The 20,899-nt window shown below is 41.8% G+C and overlaps 1 protein-coding gene across 1 annotated transcript in view; it reads right to left on the bottom strand.

Annotated features, from left to right (window-relative positions):
* Positions 1-4,243: 4,243 nt before the first annotated feature.
* The window catches only part of PPARG (peroxisome proliferator activated receptor gamma), a gene marked incomplete at its 3' end in the record, with an annotated part of 50,630 nt that continues 33,974 nt past the window's right edge, over positions 4,244-20,899 (bottom strand). Inside the window, exons 4-7 of the mRNA XM_082288545.1 lie at positions 20,016-20,154; positions 15,297-15,496; positions 11,531-11,981; positions 4,244-4,491 (exon numbers count right to left, since the gene is read on the bottom strand). Coding sequence (XP_082144671.1) covers positions 4,244-4,491; positions 11,531-11,981; positions 15,297-15,496; positions 20,016-20,154 — 1,038 coding nt within the window. The remainder of the gene's footprint in view (positions 4,492-11,530; positions 11,982-15,296; positions 15,497-20,015; positions 20,155-20,899) is intronic.

Here is a 20,899-nt window from a genome sequence, read left to right on the forward strand (position 1 = left end):
GAAGATGTGCTGCTGAATTTCCTATCCATACCCTGCCTACCAGAATGAAAATGCAGAAGCTCAGGAACTGTTTTTCCTACAGTCATCATTTCCAGGGCTAGGTAGTGCTGAGAAGAATGGATGTACATTGCTGGTACCCGTGGAGTCCGATCCACCCTTGTGCAGCTGATTTTTAACCACCAGTTCTCAGACAGGACACTTGGAATGGGATTTATGATGAGACACGTTTTCTTCCCAGTGCTTGAATGAGAACCTGAACTGTTTGACAGGTGTGTGCCTGAGCTGCTGATCCAGGAGGTGTTTGCTGGGGTTTTTGTTTTCCTCCTCCTATAGATCTCTAGCTGCAGCTTTGTATTGCTCGTGTTTACAAAGTTGATGTTACATCATTTAAGGGATATTACCTCTTATTTAAAAGGAAAAAAGTCCCATTAAAACGTACTTGACCTCAAGACAGAGTTTACAGTTGCAAATCAAATACTAAATCCTGATCCCCCCGGGCTTATCTGTCCCCAGAGTGATTGGAACCCGTGGTGTGTGTGCTGAGGGAAGGGGCTCAGTCACACGAGGTGGGACAGCAGCTCTTGGGAAGTCCATTTCCCATTTTCCCATGTTTTGGGGTGCTGAGGGCCGGCTGTGCTGGGGAAAGGTTCTGTTAGGGAGTGCTGAAGGGTGGTTAATCACCTGCACCAGGGGGACAAACGGGTTTTCCTCGCTGTTATGGAAACTGTGGCTAAAATGGTCTGGGCTGCCTTTGCCACAACAGAGGGGATGCTGGAAATGTTTTCCTCTCCTCTCAATTTTCAGTCCAGGCCCTCACAGCAATATTTGCTGGAGAAATGGTCACCAGTGTTCTTTGTGTGAAGAAGGTAATTTTTCCTGTTGAACAGGGACCTTTGAGCTCCTACAAGGAACGTTCTGATGCCTGACAGGGCGAGGGAAATGGGCTGAATGTGTGCAGGGACACAGAATGACTTTCTCTGGACTCAATTTACCTCCAGTTTTCCTACAGAAAAAGCAGATCAGTGTGAAATACAAGACAGAGGAACAGCCCAGAAGTTTCAAAGCCTGTGGGAATCTCCAGGATCCCACATCATCCCCGAGGATGTGATGATGTAGTGCACAGATGACTAAGGAACAGTATAACACCAGCAAAATGAAGCTCTTCAAAGGCAGCCATGTACCAGCTGACTGCTTCTATTTTTGAGTTGTTAAATGCTTTTAGTAGCACTGAAGATCAAAACCCAAATTGTTCATTTATGGCGTAGCCCATTCTACCCAAAACTCCAGAGAGTCTGAAAGTATGACAACCTACTTATGAACTCCCATTAGCAAGTTTTTGTTTTTAATAAATAAAGTCCCATAGAAACAGAAAGTATTTACAATTAGATCAAAATTCTGAATATAATTCACAAGAGAAAATGCTATTTTTTGAGAAAATGTTTTCATATCCTCATAACAGTCATTTGTTCTAAATTAGTACACAGCAATTGTCCATTAAATGAACATTTTTCCCTTAAGACCTATTCTTGTAGAAAAGTATTTCAGGCAAAACTTCTTAACCATGATGTAACCGCTTAGAATCAGAAATGTCAGTGATTAGTGACTCACATAAAAAATTAACACTTTGCATGGCTTGAGGAAAACATGGTAAGTAACTATCAGTATGTGAGAGAAGACAGGGTGTAAGGAGAACAGGGTATTTTATTAGAGCAGCTGATACAGTTGAAAGAGAAGTGTAGGCTTTTGGGCATCCAGTCCCTTCATCCTCATAAAGGATAACACCCGTTCCTGCAGAACTGTTATGATTATGATTCCATTGCCACTCTCAAAATATAGGGATTTTTGGACTGAGTGGCTTAGACACCGTCACTGCTGAATTTCAAAAATATGACCCCTTGCAGGAGTGGAGTGAAGCTCTTTGGTTAATGTGCTGCTGGGTTGCACAGATATTTTTTTGAGCATTGGACTCAATTTCCCTGTCAGAGCATCTCTGCCACTTATTTTAAAATAAATTTGAATATTACTTCCGTAAGGGCATGCCCTAGAATTCCTCTTCATTTGAAACTACTTCTGGACTCCCATTTCTAGGGAAGCCAGTGGGAAATTGGATTGTCTAAGAAATGCAGGCTCAGATTAATGGTTCTTGCTGTGTGTTGCTACTGCAGGAATTCAGTGCTGGAGCTGGGGTCCGTCTCAGTGCCAGCTCATCTCTGATCCATCCGCTACGGGACGGGATGAGCTCTGTAAAATTCCCCCACCAAGGGATGGGTGGCAACATTCCAAATGAGCGGTGGAAAACAAGAGAGAGAATATTTTCTTTTGCATTGTAACAGCCATAAAAGTGTGCATGTAACTGCTGCCAGTGCTGGGCTCAGCTGGAACACCCTGAAATGTGCAGCAAACGTGCAACGCCGAGCACTGACTGCAATACTGTGTTTGCTGCAGGGCCACCATTGCTGAGCTACCTGAAGTGATCTCACTGCAAGCCTGGCAGGATCAAAGCTGTTCTCTTCAGCCTCGCAGTGACTTCATCTCAGTGCAATTCCACCTGTGGGCTTTAAACCTGGAGGCTGAATGATCCAATTTCCCAAACTTCCTGGTGGGAATAGCGCTCACGGCTGACCTTAGGCCCAGAGGTTACCTGAAACAAGTACTAGGAAACGTTTCCAGGTGTAGAAGGCATGAGCTGGAAGATTAATTTTAATATTTACCTCTCTCAACTTCTTTATTGCATAATTTGCATTGACTTAAGAGTTTCAAGGTCTCACTTTAAGGTCTACATTAGGAGCAAAGCCAGTCTGTACTCCCTGAAGATCTTACTCACACCCACATCACCTCTTGGTTTGCTTAGGTATCACTCGTTTCACTAAGTTTAAGGCACATTTTTTGCTACATAAATCAAATATGAATATGGAGAGGAAACCAAGGATATTCAACTGGGGACCTCTCCTTACCTCGATATATAAGTTATGAATAGTGGCTTTTTTCCCCCAGTATTCCCTCTTCTGGTCCACCAGCGTGGGTCCCCCCCTGCTTGACTTTGTCAGGGGTCACATTCACAAACTATCAAATGTGGGCAGGGGAAATGTGAATGCAAGGGCCTCTCACCTCAGTACCAAGAATACCCCAAAATGACCGTATTAGGAAATTTATCTTCTGTAAAACTTGCTCACTGTGCTGTGCTCTGCTCCCTGTGGAACTCTTAGGTGGCATCGTAGGGCATCACATGCAAGAAAACCAACAGCCCCAACAGCAGCAACATCTCCCAGTGTCCTTGGGATGAACATCAGGAGCTCAAGTTGAAATAAGGGTGCAGGGTTTCCATCACAGCTTTATCTTTACAGGAATTAATCCAAACCGTGCTTTTGTTTAGGGGTTAATTTGTCATGGCATTGCAATTTTCCATGATATTTTGACTGCTGTTCAATGGCAGTTTATCAAATAATTTGGGAACGTCTCAGGCCAAGAGGTTTGTACCAACCTGTTCCAGCTCAGCTCTGGCTGCTGTGGGGTGGGAATTGGAGGCCTTAGGGAGCAGCTGCTGCTCCACCTGTCTCAAACTTGCATGAGCAGAGGAATCAAAAAAGGCTCTGTTTCCTAAGAGCGCTGAGCAGTGCATATTCCTTCCTTAATTAGCTCTTGAAATGGCATCTCATTTTTGGGTTTGCCTGCAAATGAGTGGGCTAATTTTTCCTTACACCAAGCCCCCTTTACAGAGCTCAGCCAGTGTCAAATCTCATTATGGAAGGCACGAATATTGTCAGACCTGCCACTCCTCCCTTTGGCCTTTGAAACTCCCCTGGGAAGTTACACTGATCTGTGACTGAATTTTATTTTGCTGCTGCCTTGGGAGCACAAAATAGAACGTAATACTTCAAACATTTCCCTGGAAATGTTCAAGGAGAAAGGTTTTTATTTAGTTGAAAATTTAACTGCATGCTTAACCAACTCGAGTGAAGCATCGATCATACTTGGACAAGCAATTTTAGGAAATAACATAGTTAAAAAATTAATTCTGAAAATACTGCCAACAATTTCATGATATAGATATTTTTAATATTAAAAGTAAATTGTAAATGTGTCTTTATAAACAATATGCATAAAATAGATCTACTATACTAAGCTCTCTCTTTTTAAATGCTGTTTCACAGTAATTTCTTAGGTATGCAAAGTTTTCCCTCAAAGAAATAGTGCAATCTGAAGAACATACATTATGTCAGGGGATTAAGAACTGCTCTGCTCATTAATACAAGTCCTTGTAGATCTCTTGTAGGAGCGGATGGAGGCTCATGTCTGTCTCGGTTTTCTTGATGATCTGCAGGAGCTGCACGTGCTCCGTGACGATCTGCCTGAGGTCCGTCATTTTCTGCAGCAGCTTTGCAAACAGCTGCGAGGACTCGGGGTGGTTCAGCTTCAGCTGCAGCTCCAGGGCTTGCAACAGGTTGTCCTGAATGTCTTCAATGGGCTTCACATTTAACAACCCTGGGCGGTCTGGGGAAGAAAAGAGTTGGGAGTTCATGAGCATCATCACATCGAGCTCATGTGTTCATTCCGTACACATTTCTTAGCAAATTCAGCCTTTACAGATGGCATTTCCTGGGACCTGTTTGACCACCAGGTAGTCTGTAAGATTTCACTGGGGTCTGCTCAAAGGGGTTTTAGAGTCTTGGAAGCAGTTCAAGTGGTGCTGATCCAGAAACAGGTTTGTACTCTACTACAGCGGATTTTCCACAGTAAACTGGGAGTGTGTGGGGGAAAAAAGAGTGAGATAGTCGGGGGACAAACAATCTGTATCAGGTAATTCACTTCTGGAAAATGGACAGATACTCTGATGGATTTGCATGTCCTTGCTACCACTAAAAATGTTTCCTGCTAAGGTGGATTTGAACCCATCAAAATTTAATAAAAAAGGCATAAACTCAACTTCTGCAGCCGTACTAACCTGGGAGATTTAAAAATCACAGGCTGAGCTCTTCCCCACGCCCAAGCTGCAGCTGCTATGAGGAAGTTTCAGGATAGCTTTGCATCAGCCCATGAGCCCAGGCACAGCCACTGATGGCAGTGGAGACCAGTGGCTGTGGCTTGTGCAGAAAATGCCTCTCCTGGGCTCCTGCCACAGGGCATGGAGGAGGCTGGGGGATGTTTCCAGCCACACTCAGCTCCTCGCACTGCCAGAGCCCAGCAGCAGCTTTGGCACAGCTTCTTCTTCAGCAAGAAGCAAAATCTCTCTGTTTTAGCCATTATTATCCTCGTCATAATAGCTGTTCTGTTAGCTCTGTCTGTCCCCAAATATATCCTTAAGTGGCTGCAGTTATTAGCAGAATTTGTAACATTTGGTTTCTAACTTGAGGTAATAAATTATTTGATTCTCCAGCACTGAAAGTTAATGCAATGTCGAATGTCTAAGCAATGAAAGCTGCTAAACTTCGTTAAATCCTCACATATGACAGTGACCACCATGAATCTGTTACTGCTAAAATGCTTAATACTGGCTCATGCATCCCAACTATCATAATGGAAAGAGTCAATAGTGTAAATAACATTTGCTGTGTAGCTATGAAATTAATTCCATTGGTTGATCAATAAAAAGCAATGCCTATAGCAAGCCTTAAATGACTTCCCTAAGGCAATAATTCCATTTCAGCAAGGACAAGAGGTTGATCTCTATTAAAAACTGAAAAAATAAGCTGTTATTTCCTGTGATCTTGGTAACCTTTCTGTGCATAGAGTTCTACTAACTCAGCTGGACTCGTGCTGCACACTGGAAAAAAGGCTGAGAGAAAACAAAGCTCTTTATAAATACATCAGGGTTTTACTTCACGGGGGAAAAATTGCAGTGTAAACTAAAAGGCAAAGCTGGCAGGAAAACAAGTGAGTACACACAAGCCATGAAAACAAAGGTCACTGATCAGGAAAGGATACTCCATTCCCCAAGAGGTGAGGTCTGGGCAGAGCTTTTCAGAGATAGGAATAATGGTAATTTTGAATATGAACCTGGATATTTGTTTGCCAGTGTGCTTGTCTTGCAGAGATCACTCATTTATCCCATTCAATGGATAACCCCATAAAATCTGGTTCAGAAAGTCTGGGAGTAAACGTAACAGAAGGTTCCTTTTTATTCATTTCCTTTGGCAATATTGCCGAGCAATTTTTTTCAGCTACTTAAAGAATTTTTGATAAATGTTAAGTATTTATTTTTCGATTACCTGAATGCATTGCCTGTGCTGCAGAATCGAGCTGACATCTTTCTGACACTTCCCAGATTTCAGCCCTTCAAAGCTGCTAAAGCTTTGGGGTTGCGATAGCTTTAAGTTTTCCTTGCGTGTTGCAGCTGAACTCTGAGCTAGCTGGGCATGACTCAGTGTGCAGGGATAGAAAAAGCCAGAAAGCACAAAGACGTGGCCTTGAGATTTCCTCTGAGATTCATCTCCATTTGGTCCCTGCTCCTCTGTGGTGGGAATTTTTTGGGGTGTGAGTTTTTCAGGAGTGAATCCCCATTCAAATGTTGTGCTTCAGAGTCCAGGAGGAAACTCCACTGGGTCTGGAACTTATCAGGAACCCCCTGAATTCGGATGCCCGAGGTCAACTGAAGGTCAGCGAGACTGCAGGGGCTAAAACTCTGAAACCCCTTTGAAAACCCCATTGTGATGGTTTTCTAATGACCCAATGGAACCAGAGGCAGAGAAGATGACTCTGACAAAAGCCAAAGAGATCATCAGATGTTATTTTTAAATAAGCCAATTCAAGAGGAAGGAAAATTCCCATTGAAGGCAAGAGAGATTTTTCATGAATGAGAACTTCAGGATATGGGCAGTGTTTTTTGGGTGTTGACAGTTTGCTATACTTTCTCAGTAAAAATCTTTTTGCAGAGGAAAATGCTGTTTCTGTTCCAAGAAACTTATCTAAATCAGGAAAAAAGGAAATAACGAGACAAAAGCTTAAACATCCAGCTATTATGGTATATCTCAAGCTGCTAAAAAGCTCTTTAATATACATGCTCCAGACCAATTTGGTTTTGCACCAAAAGGTGTGTTTAGTGCAGCAAGGAGCTGCAGAGGGATGTGCCTTGCAGAAAAAAGGGCAAGGGGAATGATGAACAGTGAGCCTCGAGAACCATTGCAATAGGGACCGAGAAAACACAGGAATGGGAGTGTGGAACTGTATGGGACACCGGGGGGGAAGCCTCTGGGGGGCTGGCAGACCTAAGGGCTGCTGGAAAGCTGCCAGAGCAAACTGCAAAGGGAACTGGTGAGGGAAGTGAAGGACAAAACCAAGGAGCTGTAGCAGGGCTCTCTTAGGACACAATGAAAATGGGTGACACAGGGCCAAAGAGTTGGTATGATAAGCTCAGAGAGAACTCAGAGGGATTTGGATGCTGCTTTTAATCCTCCCTGATACACCAGATTGTTGTTTAAGTGTAGCTTTTTCCTCTGCTATCTCCAGCCTGCCCTTCACCCATGAGGACTATGAGCACCATGGTTCCCTTTCGTTTACTATGGGTCTTTAGTCATGTTTTCTTTACGTTTTCATTCACTGTCCTATGGCTGCTTCAATTGGTTTGAAAACTCTGCAGGAAATTGTTCCAAGTCAGAAGATGTTCACAGTGACTGTGAAAGGCCAATAACCCCAGTTTTGAGTGCCAGCAGTACCACTTTGTGTAAATTGATAGTCTATACTGTCTCAGGGAAGAATATTTGTTTATTTACTTACTTATTTGGATGCCTCTTTCATGTCCCTAAAAATAATTACAATGTTTTACCTGTTCCTCACATATGAAGTTGCAAGACTTTACATTTTAATAGCTTTGACTAAGTGCATTTTGCATTTAAATGCACATTCTACAATCTCAGCATGAAAAAACAGGCAAAGATCTGGCTGAGTGAACACACGTGCTGCTTCTTTTTCCTTCTGCTGAGGCAGATGTGACTCAGCAGTTTGAGGTTTGTCTTCTGAGACTGTCACATATATTGTTGTCACCAGGATTTTGGTTCAATGCCTCCAGTGATGATCTGCAGTTCTTGCTCTGATTGCAAAGCATTTCTTTGTTCTAACGAAGTGCGGGATTTGTGTGGCAGTGAAATAGGAATCACTTGTTGGTAACAGTCAGCGATAAAACTTCAAATTTTGCTGACCTCAGAATGCAGCAAAATTATTGAATATGGTGTTTAAATCAGGAGCAGGGACTTGTGGCTTAAAATTTAGGGTAAAAAAACCCATAGAAAACTGAAAAAGTGACTTTAGAAACATCTTTGGGTTTAAATACCCATTTGACTGCACGTGGACTGTCAGAGTGTGGATCTTTACAGGGACACCCTGCCCCAAACACTGCTGTATCCAAATATTCCTGTATCCAAACCTTCCTGTATCCAACCACTGCAGAAGATAACACACAGAGCTTTGTGTCCATGCATGTAAACATGGTACAAAATTCCCTTTTAAGCTTTTTCTTTGTTTGACACCAACCTGCTAGAGCGAGTTTGCTCAGTTCATAAATGTGAATTGTCCCAACAAGACTTGGGGTATTATCTGTCCTGCCCTAACAGAGCCATCCAACTTGTTCTCCTTAAACCTTCTTGTGACAGAGTTCAGCTCAGGTGGATGTGATATTTTTAAAGATGCCTCAAGTTCTTTGTCACATGTACAGAGCACTCACTACTGACTGAGGATGTGCCTCAGCGGCACAGAGGAAGAATATCTCCTAAAAAAAGCTTTCCAAATCTCATTTAACCAAAGTGTGTCTCTTAAGGCTACCACAGCTAGAGGATGTTGCAATGAGAGGTTGGTGCTGCTGTTGGTGGCAAAAAGCACTGCTGTTGTACAAACAAGGTGATATCCTACGCTCACACACGGTCTCTCCGTCTCACCAGCATTAAATTCGGAATACAAGACTTTGTTTGCCACTTACGTTGTGTTATAGCACCAACAGTGAGAGCAGCTCTTCGGAAATGAGTTCAGAGAAACATTTGGAACCTCTGAGACAAGAGAGAGGCTGCACTGAGCAGCTCAGGAACAGTAAAATCAACTGTGGGAGTGGGAGTACTTTCCATCTGTTGCTATTACAGTTAATTTGTCAGCTTCTCGGGGCTGTGACTTGGGCTTTTTGCCTTTTTAGATAACGTGCAAAAGCAGCTGTTTGGTTATCAAAAGGCTGAACAGTTTTATAGGATTTGTGGCAAATTCCAAACACTTCCCAATGAAAAGCTTCCTACGTGTAGTGTTCCAGCTGGAATTATCCTTCCCTTTCCCTTCTCCACCACTCTAGAGCTGCACAAGAGCCAGCCCCTCTGGAGCCAGCAGAATTAGCATCATTTCACTAGGTAATGACAGATTCATTCCTTGGAATCCCCTGGCTGGGATCTTGTTGGGTTCCACAGACTGGTTTTCTGTTAAAGATAGTTGTACACAGGATTTCATGAAGGGACTTGAGCATTGCAGGATTCCTGCAGCAAGTCAAGTCCTCGAGGTACTCTGGTTTTGAAATCCTGTTTTCAGTGAAATCACCCTGCTATATTCAAATAGTTCTTGCAGAAATACAATTTTGCAAGGGTATAGCTCTTACAGAAGCATCTGAGACAGCTGAGAAATTGGATTCAGTTTTCTATCACATAAGATATTTTAGTCCCACAGAACGCATCCAGTTCACTATATATCATATCTGGCTGTAAATTCCATGATAAAAGCTTTCTCTAATTGGCAACAAAGCTGAATTGTTTTCAAAACATAAACTCATTTTTTTCAAGCAGCTATCATGCTTTTTTGGAAAAAAAAAAATTCTGAAAAAAGATAGCGAGATCTCTGTTATCAAGCAATTAAATGATCTTCCTAGAAAGGACTGATTTATATTTACACAGATTTATATCCCTCCACAGATTTGCTTCAGAGTTTTGCTACACAGTTACTTGATGCAAATTCGTTAGTTCTTTACAGGTCTCTGTTTACAAATTATTCTTGAAAAAAAAGAGACATGCTGATAAATTGGCTTCAACACAGTTAATTATTATATGTGAATCACTGTCCTCCTGCAATCTAAAATGTGAGACTGGTTACATCATTCCTATTTCCTCTGGAGAAAACCAAACACTGCTGAAGACAGGGCTTTGCAGAGGGCAAGTTCCCCTTTTGCAGTTAGGAGTGAATTTTGAGAGGCCTTTTTCTCATCTGTCACATTTCATTATACTAAAAACTGCAAAATATTGGCATGTTTTGTGCAGTGCCCTGATAGGCTTGTGCCATTTCTCCTCTCCCATCAAAGCCAACCAAAAATATACCAGCAAGGTGTTTTCCTTCCCTGAATTACTGCAGAGTCCTCAGGGATCATGGTGCCCAAGGTTTGCACAAGGAAATTTCTGGGAGCAGTTCTTGTTGGAAGCGGAATTAGCGGGACAAACCACATTGTGATCCCCCATTTTTCCTGAATTGAAAACGGTGCCAGGAGGAAATGGAGGTGATTTTAAATGCAGCTCTGCCTACCAGTGCCCTCCCAGCAGCAGGGCTGTGTTTAGAACCAGAGCATGTGGTTGTGTTTGATTGCTGAAATGGGATTTAATAACGAAATACTCGGCGTTGCTCTGCGGAGGAGCCGAATCCAGAGCATTCAGCACATTCCTGCCACGGATATGTGCAGCTCCATGTTGGGCCAAAATACACACAAATCAGGAGGGCAAGATTTTATTTGTGCAACATCACTGCCTTGGGAGTGTTGGCCAAAGTAACAGAGCTTCAACGTGCCTGGAATCTATGTCTGAAGGTGTGTAAGGGAAATAAATCCTGGTAGCTGTCACTAATTCACAAAACCGAACAGCGACATCATCTCAGGAGAAGGGAGAACACAGTGGCTGTCTGCAGAAAAGCTGAAATTCGGTGGTTTTTCAGTGGAGTGTTGGATGTGTGCAGTGTGATACCTGGGCTTTCAGATTGGCTCAAAGAGTGATGCATGAAGATAACACAAACAGAGCAGCTGAGGGAATCTGAACAGACACACCATGCCTGGTTTTCCCAGGCATTAGGGGACCATCATTTTCCTGAGAAATGTGTTTCCCCCTCCTTTTAGAAGGCAAACAAAACCTTGCATGAATGAAAGAACAATGGGAAGCACCATAACCCTGTAAGCCCAATACCCCCTGTCCTTTGGAATTGTTCTGGAGTCAAAGCTATTTGTGTTCAATTAGCAAGCCACACAACCTAATTGCAGGTTTAAAAAAATCTCGAGCAGAATTTTAGCTCCTGCCAGTGAAATTCCACCCTTCCTGTTTTCCAGGAGATAGCCCTGATTTTGTTTTCAGCCTAAATGAGCTGATGACTCAGCAGGCATTTCCAGCTCCATCACTAATAGCGGGTCATTTCCATTTTCAGTTTCTGTCTGAAACTGAATAAAGGGCAAACAACAAAAAGAAATTTGAAAATGACTAAAAAACCTCTGTGTAAATGCACTCACTCCCACCCTGCAGTGCAGAGCACTTGGCTGTTTGCACAGGAGATAAAAGTGTCAATTCTGTCCTATAAAATCTCACATAAATAAGAGAGCACTTACCTCCACTTAGGATAATGACAGCTATAAATATTGCCAGGTCACTGTCATCTAATTCCAGTGCATTGAACTTCACAGCAAACTCAAACTTGGGCTCCATAAAGTCACAAAAAGGTTTTCTCAGGCTCTTCAGGAACTCCCGTGTCATGAATCCTTGTCCATCAGATATAAGAACCCCATCTTTATTCATCAGAGAAGCCAGCAGAGTATATATGATCTCGTGGACCCCGTATTTCAGGAGAGTTACTTGGTCGTTCAGGTCAAGATTCACGAAGCCCGGAATGTTCTTGGCGAATTCCGTGATCTCCTGCACGGCCTCCACGGAGCGGAACTGGCAGCGCTGGAAGATGCGGATGGCCACCTCCTTGTTCTCCTCCTGCAGGGGGGACACGTGCTTGCACTTGATCTGGTCTTCTCCCATCATTAAAGAGTTCATGTCATAAATAACAAAGGGCTAAAAACAAAAGGAAAAGTCCGTTTACTCCCAAATGTCCTTTCCAAGAGCGTTCGACTCCTGAGAAACCCAAACGGGGGTGGAACTCACCAGCAACCCCTCAAACATCTCTGAGGAACCTATCAAGGGTTCCCAAGATAGTTAAATTGTCCTAAACCTATAAAAACAAATATCCTCACAATGTTAAAATTATTTACGGAAAGGCTGAGTAAGGGGGGGAAGGAACACTATTTTAAAGTACCCAGGAGTTATGCCTTTTCCTTTGCTTGTTCGCTGTTTGTTTCACAAAACATTCTGTAATTCCAGAATTCAAAGTTTGGAATGTTTAACAAAAGGTTAAAATTACACTTATTTTAACTGAATTATAGTGGCTTCTATAAAAGAGAATCTAATGAGTGTACAGGAACATTCTTTTTTGTAGAAAGACAGAGAATATTCACATTTTGATTCCTTTATTTACTTTCATGCTCTATCCTAGGAAACACTGCAAGTAATACCAACTTTATGGCATTGATTATCTGATAAACATAACCTTTTGCTGTTAACTCCTTTAAAAACAACAAAGTTAGGATCTATTTAAACCCACTCAACTTGTCTTTGGGAAAGAAAAAACAAATACCATGATACAAACCACAATTCAGAACACAAGAATGAGTTTGACTGTGAAATAAACTCAACTGGAATAAATCAATTTTGAAAGCAGCTTAGAAGAAGTAGTGCCAGAATACTTCCATTAGGATCTGGAAACAATCTGTTCCAGAATATGCAAAAGAAGCTCCTGGGTTTAAAGAAGTGGTTATGTAAGGATTTCTCAAATTTATTTGAAGAATCTTTCCCTCAGAGGATTAATGATTAAATAGTTCACTGCTGCACTGAGCAAATACCTACTGATATGAATAGGTTTGTTAACAGACTTAATTAATTAATTAAAATGCAAGGGATTATAGTCCAACAATTGGACTATAGAAATAATTTTTAAAATATAAGGTCATTTATGATTGCAACTTCTAATGCCTTATAGGGGTGCTCAATCTCATGGATTTATATTCACTACATGTTGCAGAACAGGTTCAAAAATAACCCAAGCCCTCCTAGCCATAGTCAGTAGTCCTTTCCCACAGAATCAGCTTCTGGAAACTCCTAAAATTCTATTCCTATTTGATTAAAATAGTTTTGAAATCTAATCAGTGCTAAATTATAGAATTAAACTGGAAGTGGCTACTGGTGGTGCCTTCTGAAGGGGGCAATGCCCACAGAGGCTCATCCCCATCCTCCTCCCATCCCAGAGTTCTGCACATGGACACTGGGAAGTGTTTGGTCACCCCACAGAGGCCAAACCCAGCTCACAGCTGGGAAGGGGGCAGGGAATGGCAGCTTTGTCCTTAACTGCTGGGAAAACAGAGAGCTCAAGGAATGGTGTGCACTGAGAAAAGGCAGGAGGAGAAGGAATTTCTCAAGAGGTAATGACATTTTGGCAGCAGCAAAACCATTAAATATGTGTCTGCACCCATGGATATGCACACAGGTGGAACAGTGGAGCAACAAGACTACAGAAGATGCTTTTAAAATGAATATTTTGGTTCTATTAGGTCATTTCTTTCTGTTCTTTCTACTGGGAGCACCAAGTACAACAAAAAGTCGTTATTATGTCCATGCCCATGTGCTTTAGAAAGCCTATATTACACCACTGGCCTGCTGATGATAGATGGAAATCAAGGAAGAGTTCAAAACAGCTGAAGATTTTTTAATATAAAGATTCAGATGAACTTGTGAGTGGAATCTCATGTCAAATGGGCTCTGTGTATATCCCAGGAGATGATGAGTTACTCATTCTAGTTTTGATACACTCACTTGCATATCCAAACGTTTTAAATTAATTCAGATGATACAGCAACTAAAAAACAACAGAAGTTTAAACTCTGCCCATAGTAAACAGTTTGATGCTCCCGAGCACCAAATCCATTGATAAAAACATGGAAGTTGTAACCATTAAATAGTGTCACTCTTTCAGTGGTATTTTCAAAAAAGACTTGGAAGTTGGCAGCACTGAAAAGCTGGATTCTGTCTACTGGTTTATTGCTGTTTCTAATGTGCCAAAGTTTAAAAACCTCCAAGAAAAAAGGAGAATGTAATTGATGTAATTACACATTTACTGGGCGAGAATTGCAGTGGTGGAACTTTCAGACATGACCAGGTTGCACATCAGTTTCTGCAGAATAAATAAACTGTGCTGATTCAAACTTTATATATTCCATGCTGAAAAGTTACCCACATTGTCAGTGCCCACCACATCTAAAGTTTTTATGTAAGGGATACAACCAATTGCTGCACAACACTGAAATTATTATTTTAATTGCCTTTAAGGAAAGGAAGAAATACCTTTCTGGAGCCTGAAATACCTCCAAGTTCTTTGCTGTCTTTGAAATTATTAAGGAAAATGAAATACAGTCTCCGTTGTAATCCTGACAGTAAAATTTCTGCCAATGATTCTAGAAAATAACATCAAACTAAGAGTTGTAGGTTTTGGCAAACTATTTTGTTCTTTAGGTATTAAAATACTGTCCAAATTTAAAACCTGAATCTGAATACCAAAATATCTGAAATGGTCAGATATTATTTATCCTCCTCTCACTGATACAGAAGATTGTGATGCATTGCAGGTGAAGTTTGCAAGGCAACCCACAAACACACTTATCACCATTCCTTACTTCTTCCTGTCCATCCTCCTACAATTCCAACTGCACCAACACAGGGCACTGATCTGACCTGAGATGACCCAGTTAAAAGCAGGAAGTCATCAGAGCATCATAAGAATGAGCATCACAGTTCAGCCTGGTGGCTCTGCTGGGGCTGGAATCGTTTGCCACTTAGGAAAAGGAATATTCCTTAGGGAACAGCCAGTGCTGGTAACACACTGTGGTAGGGATGCTGGAATAGGACAGCAGGCAATTCCAGACAGCTAGAGAGACACCTTAAACAGATAGTGTGGGAGATAACCTCTGGGCAAGGAGAAGGAAAACGGGAAGAGAGGATCAGAGAATACAAAAAGGTTAAGATGACCTTCAAATTCTTGTACCGGTTTCAAGTATTTTATTAGGTGAACTTGGAGTTTTTTCAAATAATGTTTACTTATTCTATCTAAAAACATTTCCTGTGTTTCAAACACAGCTTGAAATATGTAACTGCCAACAGCAAAGTGGGGTTTTTTTTTAGGTTTGGTGTTTTGTCGTTTTTTTTTTTCCAAGAGCTGCGTTGTCAACTTGGTAAATCATTTACACAGAAGAAAGGAAGAAACAAAGAGAAGAGGGAACTGACTGATTTGTCTGTCGTCTTTCCTGTCAGGATGGCCCTCGCCTTGGCTTTGGTCAGAGGGAAGGACTTGATGTAGGAGTCGTACAAGTGCTTGGCCAGCGCCCGCAGGTCGGCGGATTCGGGGTTTAACTGGTCGATGTCGCTGGAGATCTCTGCCAGGAGCTTCTCCTTCTCCGCCTGCGGCATCCGCCCAAACCTGATGGCTGAGGAACAGCACAAGGGTTACACCTCAAAAAGCACATTTGAACAGGTTTTCTGCCACCTTTCTGCACCTGCAGTTGCACCTCACAAAGCGCATTTGAGTCTTCTGTCGCCTTTCGGTGTGGGCTGCTGAAGCTTGTGTTAAAACAGGGTTAGGCAAGCAAGGAAAGAGGGGTTTCTCTGGTAATTCAGGCAAAACAGCTGAGGAGCTTTAAAGAAATGTAAACAAACAAATCTCAAAGAGGAAATCATCTCTGTGCCCAAACAATACCATTAAAATACCCTGCTTAGAAATGCAAACCTGCTGTCAGCTGTTGGTGAAACCCCCTGGTTCCACCTCCAATCTACATAAAATGTAAAGAATATTTAAGATATTAAAGTTCTGTTGGCTGAGGGTAGGAACCACCATTGAGCCTTGTATTGTTTTGGGCAAATCACCATGTGGATCTCGGATTCTTCATTTGTTTGGAAACAAAACCCTCACATGCCTTGCAGGAATAAATTCCTGAACGGCTCAGCAGAATTTAGCACAGCAAGTGCTGGAAAATGTTACCATAAGAATTAAGGAATGGGGAAGAAGGTTGTACAAGGAATAAAAAGCTGGAAAAGGCTGAGTTCCTCATGGTAGCTCTATGTATTTGAAGACCAGGAAATGGTTCTACCTCATCATTGGAGCTCAAAATTGCACAATACCAAATTTCCTCTGGACCTCCTGCTTTTCTGTCCATGTACTTCCCATCCAAGACACTGTTTATTCATATGGGGACTGACTGGATAATGAGCCATCAAAATCAAGACTGATTTATCACATGATATTTCAATAAACAGAATTTATTTTGCTTTATGGAAACAAAACAGAACAAAAGAGCATCAAAACAAAAAACGGAAGGAAGAAATCAAGGTTTGCATTTTGGCCCTAGGGGCAAATAGAAATATCATGAATATTTTTTCAGTGATTAGTGTATTCCTTGGATAAAGGAAAAGTGCTGCTAAGATCATATAGAGATGATTTTACTGGGATGTGTGTTGATGGGCAAAAAGGACACTTTTTTCCAAGAATAAATAATTATGCCAGAACACATCCCCCCCTCCCCATTTTTAATATATTATTATATTTATCGATCAGTTGTCTTATTTCATGGCTGCAGAAACAAAGTTGTATATTTTAATGACTGAACTCCATTTCTCTTCCAGCAAACTCAGTCTCTGAGTGACACATGATGAATATTTCACATTTGTTTGGGTGCTCTTTATATTAAATTATACTGAACACCAGCAGGAAATGATTCTGTTGTGGGCCTGTTCCTGAGAGCTGAGGTTTGCAAAAGCAGGGTCAGAATCTGGAATCCCACTGGCAGAGGACTCCATTCCACCAAAAGAAAAGGTGATCAGCACTCAAATGCTGTATTTCAAATATAACATCTCATTATAAAGTATATTTCAAATACAACAATTCGTTAACAACAAGGAGAGTTGTGAATCAAGCATTCCTATCTTACAATTTCATAGACATAGGATTTATTTGTTCAGGTTTAGAACAGATTTTATAAATGGGATATTAGTTCCAGCAGATTCCGTTCAATGCTTATTAGCATTGCAGGCAAGATTGGGGGCAAAATCAGTTTTGTGGGACGAGCCTAGTAATTTCCTTTTGGAAAAACCATTGCCACTGTCATTTTCAGGGGACTGAGACAAAAATCAGGGAGAGGTCAGGCAGTGGGAGGTTTCTGTGAGGAATTGGGCAAGTGGGATTTTGGATGAGAGGAGAAGAAGGAGGGGCTGATGATGACACTTAGAAAGGTTAGGCTGGGAAAAGGAGAGCCTGGGAAGGGGATCAGTAGGGGTGGGAAGGGCAGGGAAAAGCCTGGGAGGTGGTGGAAGAGCTCTGGAAACCTGGCTGGCTCCTGGTGCTGAGAAGGTGGAAGGGGTTCAGGTGGCAGCTTCTTCCCCAGTAATCCCAGACTCTGCAAGTTTGGGCAGCAGCCTGCAGCTGGAATGTGGGATCTCTCCCTTTCCTTCGGCAGTTCTTCCTTTCCCTTGCCTTTGCAGGATTCTCCAAATGTCAGGAGCAGAAAGCCAACAGTGAATGCAGTCAGTCACTACATGCTGCATCCTATCCTTTGGCTTCCTGCGGAAAAACTACAATATTTATCCTCACCCCAGATTTTACTGCTTGGAGGAGTTAAATGTAAAAAAGATGATTGTTTATAGACTGTCCTGTAGGACACCACTCTTCTGATGGTCAGGATAATTTCTGAGCATGAAGGAGACCCCAAACAGCCCATAAATACAGTTTCTTACATTAGAAAACACAGGGTAAAGCCAGGGTGGATACCTGTCTGACTTTACTGGAGCCACATGCCCAGATTGAGCAATCCCCTGCTCCTGGCACTGATGATAAAGACATATTGCCGTGTGTTCCCTTCTTTCCATTACAGTAGCTGGGGTAATACAAGCAGGACTTTTAGCAGGAGAGAACAAAATAAATGACATTTTCAAACCAAAAGAACCAGGCTCCTCCTCAGTGGTGCTTCAGAACCCAATCTGCACAACTCAGGGTTAAACCCAGAGCAGCACTGTGGCTAGGGAAGGAAAGGAAAACAATATTCCAAGCATGAGAACACCACTGTCTTTTTTAACCTTTAGCCAAGTGGTATGTAGCATTTATACGTGAAAAAATGTGGCTGTAGCTGCTGAGTGTCTCCTTGCAGTCCCCCTTTTGTCCTGATCATTTTGCAATAATACATCTACACAAGGCCAGGCACAGACTGGAACCCTCAGGCACAAATAACCCACATTCTGCTTCAAAGCATTTAACATTCAGATAATTTCCCTGCCCGAGTGGCTGAAGTGTAATCTGTAGATGTAACATAAAAATGTGTCTCAGTGTCATTGAGCACATCCAGTGTTTCATTTCTTTACGCTTCTGGGCCCTCAAAGGTGAAATTCAGCTCTTTTTAAAAATCTGTTTATAAATGATGAAGGAATGAGAGTGTTTTGTGCAATGCAATGTAACCAGAGCGGGCAAAAAGAAAAAGGCAGTGTAGAAGGCAATACTTGAATAGAAACACTGACTTCTTGTTGGGAGAACTCCTGGTTGGAGCAAAGGAAAATGTTCCTTGGAGCCCTGGGGCAAATGGCTTTGCCCTTTTTCTGCCTTCCCCTGACTCCTATAACCTTGTTGGTGCCACAGCTTCTGCCTGAGCAGTGGCTGAAGAGGGACAAACGGCAGGTGAAATGATAATTTTAAAGCTGTTCTATATGTTATAGGCCAGAGAGAATGGTCTGGGTTGTTTCCTTCCTGACAGAGCTGCCCATGGATCCCACTGACACAACTGGGAGCTGTGTTGCCAGGCCAGGGGAGACTCTGGCACACACCCTGAAAATAATAATAAGAAACCCTCCTGGATTACTATAAAAATACCCACAGTAGCATTTCAAAATTAGATTTATTTTTAAGTGTTACTGTTGCATCCCAGGAATTTGAAAACCGTATTTTCTATTAGCAAAACATTTCCCATACCAATTTACATTCAGTGCATGTGTTAACTTTGCAAACCACAGTCCAGCTTTCCTCTTGGGGACAGCACACTCATTTTTTATACTGAAAATAATGAAAGTTCTAAAAAAACCACAGAGAAATTATTTTCCCAGTCATGTTTGCAATTCTTTACCCTTAGAATTACATAAGTCTCTATGTTATGACATTTAATTCCTGTTTTTACTCAGCTTTGCCAAAGCAAGGCAACAAAGAATCTTCATTATGTCTTTCTGTCCAAACATTCATAAGTATTTCCACATGAATTGCTCTGTTAATTTTAAAGTTCAGAGGGACTTTCTTCTGAATGCTATGCGAGAGAGCAGCACTGTGATATTCTTCCTGCCATTACTTATGGTAAAGAAGGCAACCCCAGATGTGGGTGTCCTAGGAAGGAGGACGAGGATAGAGATTTTTAGAAGTGTACAATTTGGGCCAATTAATTTCAAACACGTTGTGTTTTAGTGTGAGAAGTGCTAACTCAGTCATACTAACAGCCCTTGGAAAGTGACCTATGCAGCAAATTCAAGTTGCTGTTATTCACAAAGCTTCAGCACATTCTCTAACCCAGCCTTCATAATGATGTTTTTGGCTTTCAGGAAAGGCATCTTGAGCTCCAGCAGGCCAAAAAAAAGGGTCTGGTCAGAAAATAAGATGATGAAGTGAAAAATAGCAATTACAGAGTGAATATTATTCAGGAGGAGCTACCAACGAGCAGGAATGATGGAGAGTAAAACCGACTCACGTGTTACATTTTGTATTACAGCCAGCAAATCTCCACCTCTCTGGTTTTCATGTTACAGCAATCTCCAGTCACAGAGAGGCTCCTCAAGTCAGGGCAATCTCTCTGACGTGGATTTCTGAACTGCCTGCTGTAAAGAAACTGAAGACTGTGGGCATTTGAGCACATTCAGTGACTGTGTTGCTGTTCCACGTTCTTTTTCAGCTGAACCATTACTGATTTCAACCCTACGTGCACTTACCATTATGTGACATTCCAACAGCGAGGCACTTCTGGAACCTGCAGTACTGACATTTATTCCTGCTTTTCTTGTGGATCCGGCAGTTTAGATCACATCTGTCATAAATTAGCTTTAACCTGATTGTTCTTCGAAAAAAGCCCTGGAGGAAACAGAAAAATATGGAAAAGGATGCAAGAAACTGGCAGTGCCATCCTGGCCCTGCTCCACCCATCCAGGGCACCTCTCTGTGCCCACCCTGACCCGGATCAGAGGGATTCCCAAAGGAAGCAAAGCTCCTGGGACCATCCTCTCTGCTCCTGTTCTGCTCTTATCAATTGTTTCCAACTCCCTTTGATAAAGGGGTAAAATTCTCAAAAAGCTGGAGAAGCTTTAGGGAATCAGTGGGGTTTAAAGGATATTTGGGATGTAAGGTGAGTGCACAACTCCAAAGGAAGCAAAGCTCCTGCTCGTGGGACAATTATTATGAACCAAACACAACATTTTCAAAATTTAAAGTTCACTATCAACGTAGAAAATTTGTTGTTAACCATGACAAACCAAAAATTCTGCCAACAGCAGTTCCAACTCTAGTAAATGAAAAAGGCTGTAGGTTATTTCTCTTTTTACAGTTTAAAGATGCTTTTTCGGGTCAGTCATAATCAATTACTAAAGCTTGTATGGAGTTATCACCATTTTTTCCTTGTAAAAATGATTTTTTTCCTCACAGGTAATAAAAACAGGAAAAGCATAACGCCAACTTTTATTTATATAAGTAACTGTAATTTGAGGAATCTACTTCATACTTATTGCTTTATGTGTGTTCCTAATTCACTGCTGGATTAAGCTCTGGATTGGTTCTTTCCTTTAAGTTATTTTCCTCAAGATATTGCAAATGGAGAAGATGG

The sequence above is a fragment of the Coloeus monedula genome, assembly GCF_965178545.1.
Source record: "Coloeus monedula genome assembly, chromosome: 11".
Taxonomy (NCBI): Eukaryota; Metazoa; Chordata; class Aves; order Passeriformes; family Corvidae; genus Coloeus; species Coloeus monedula.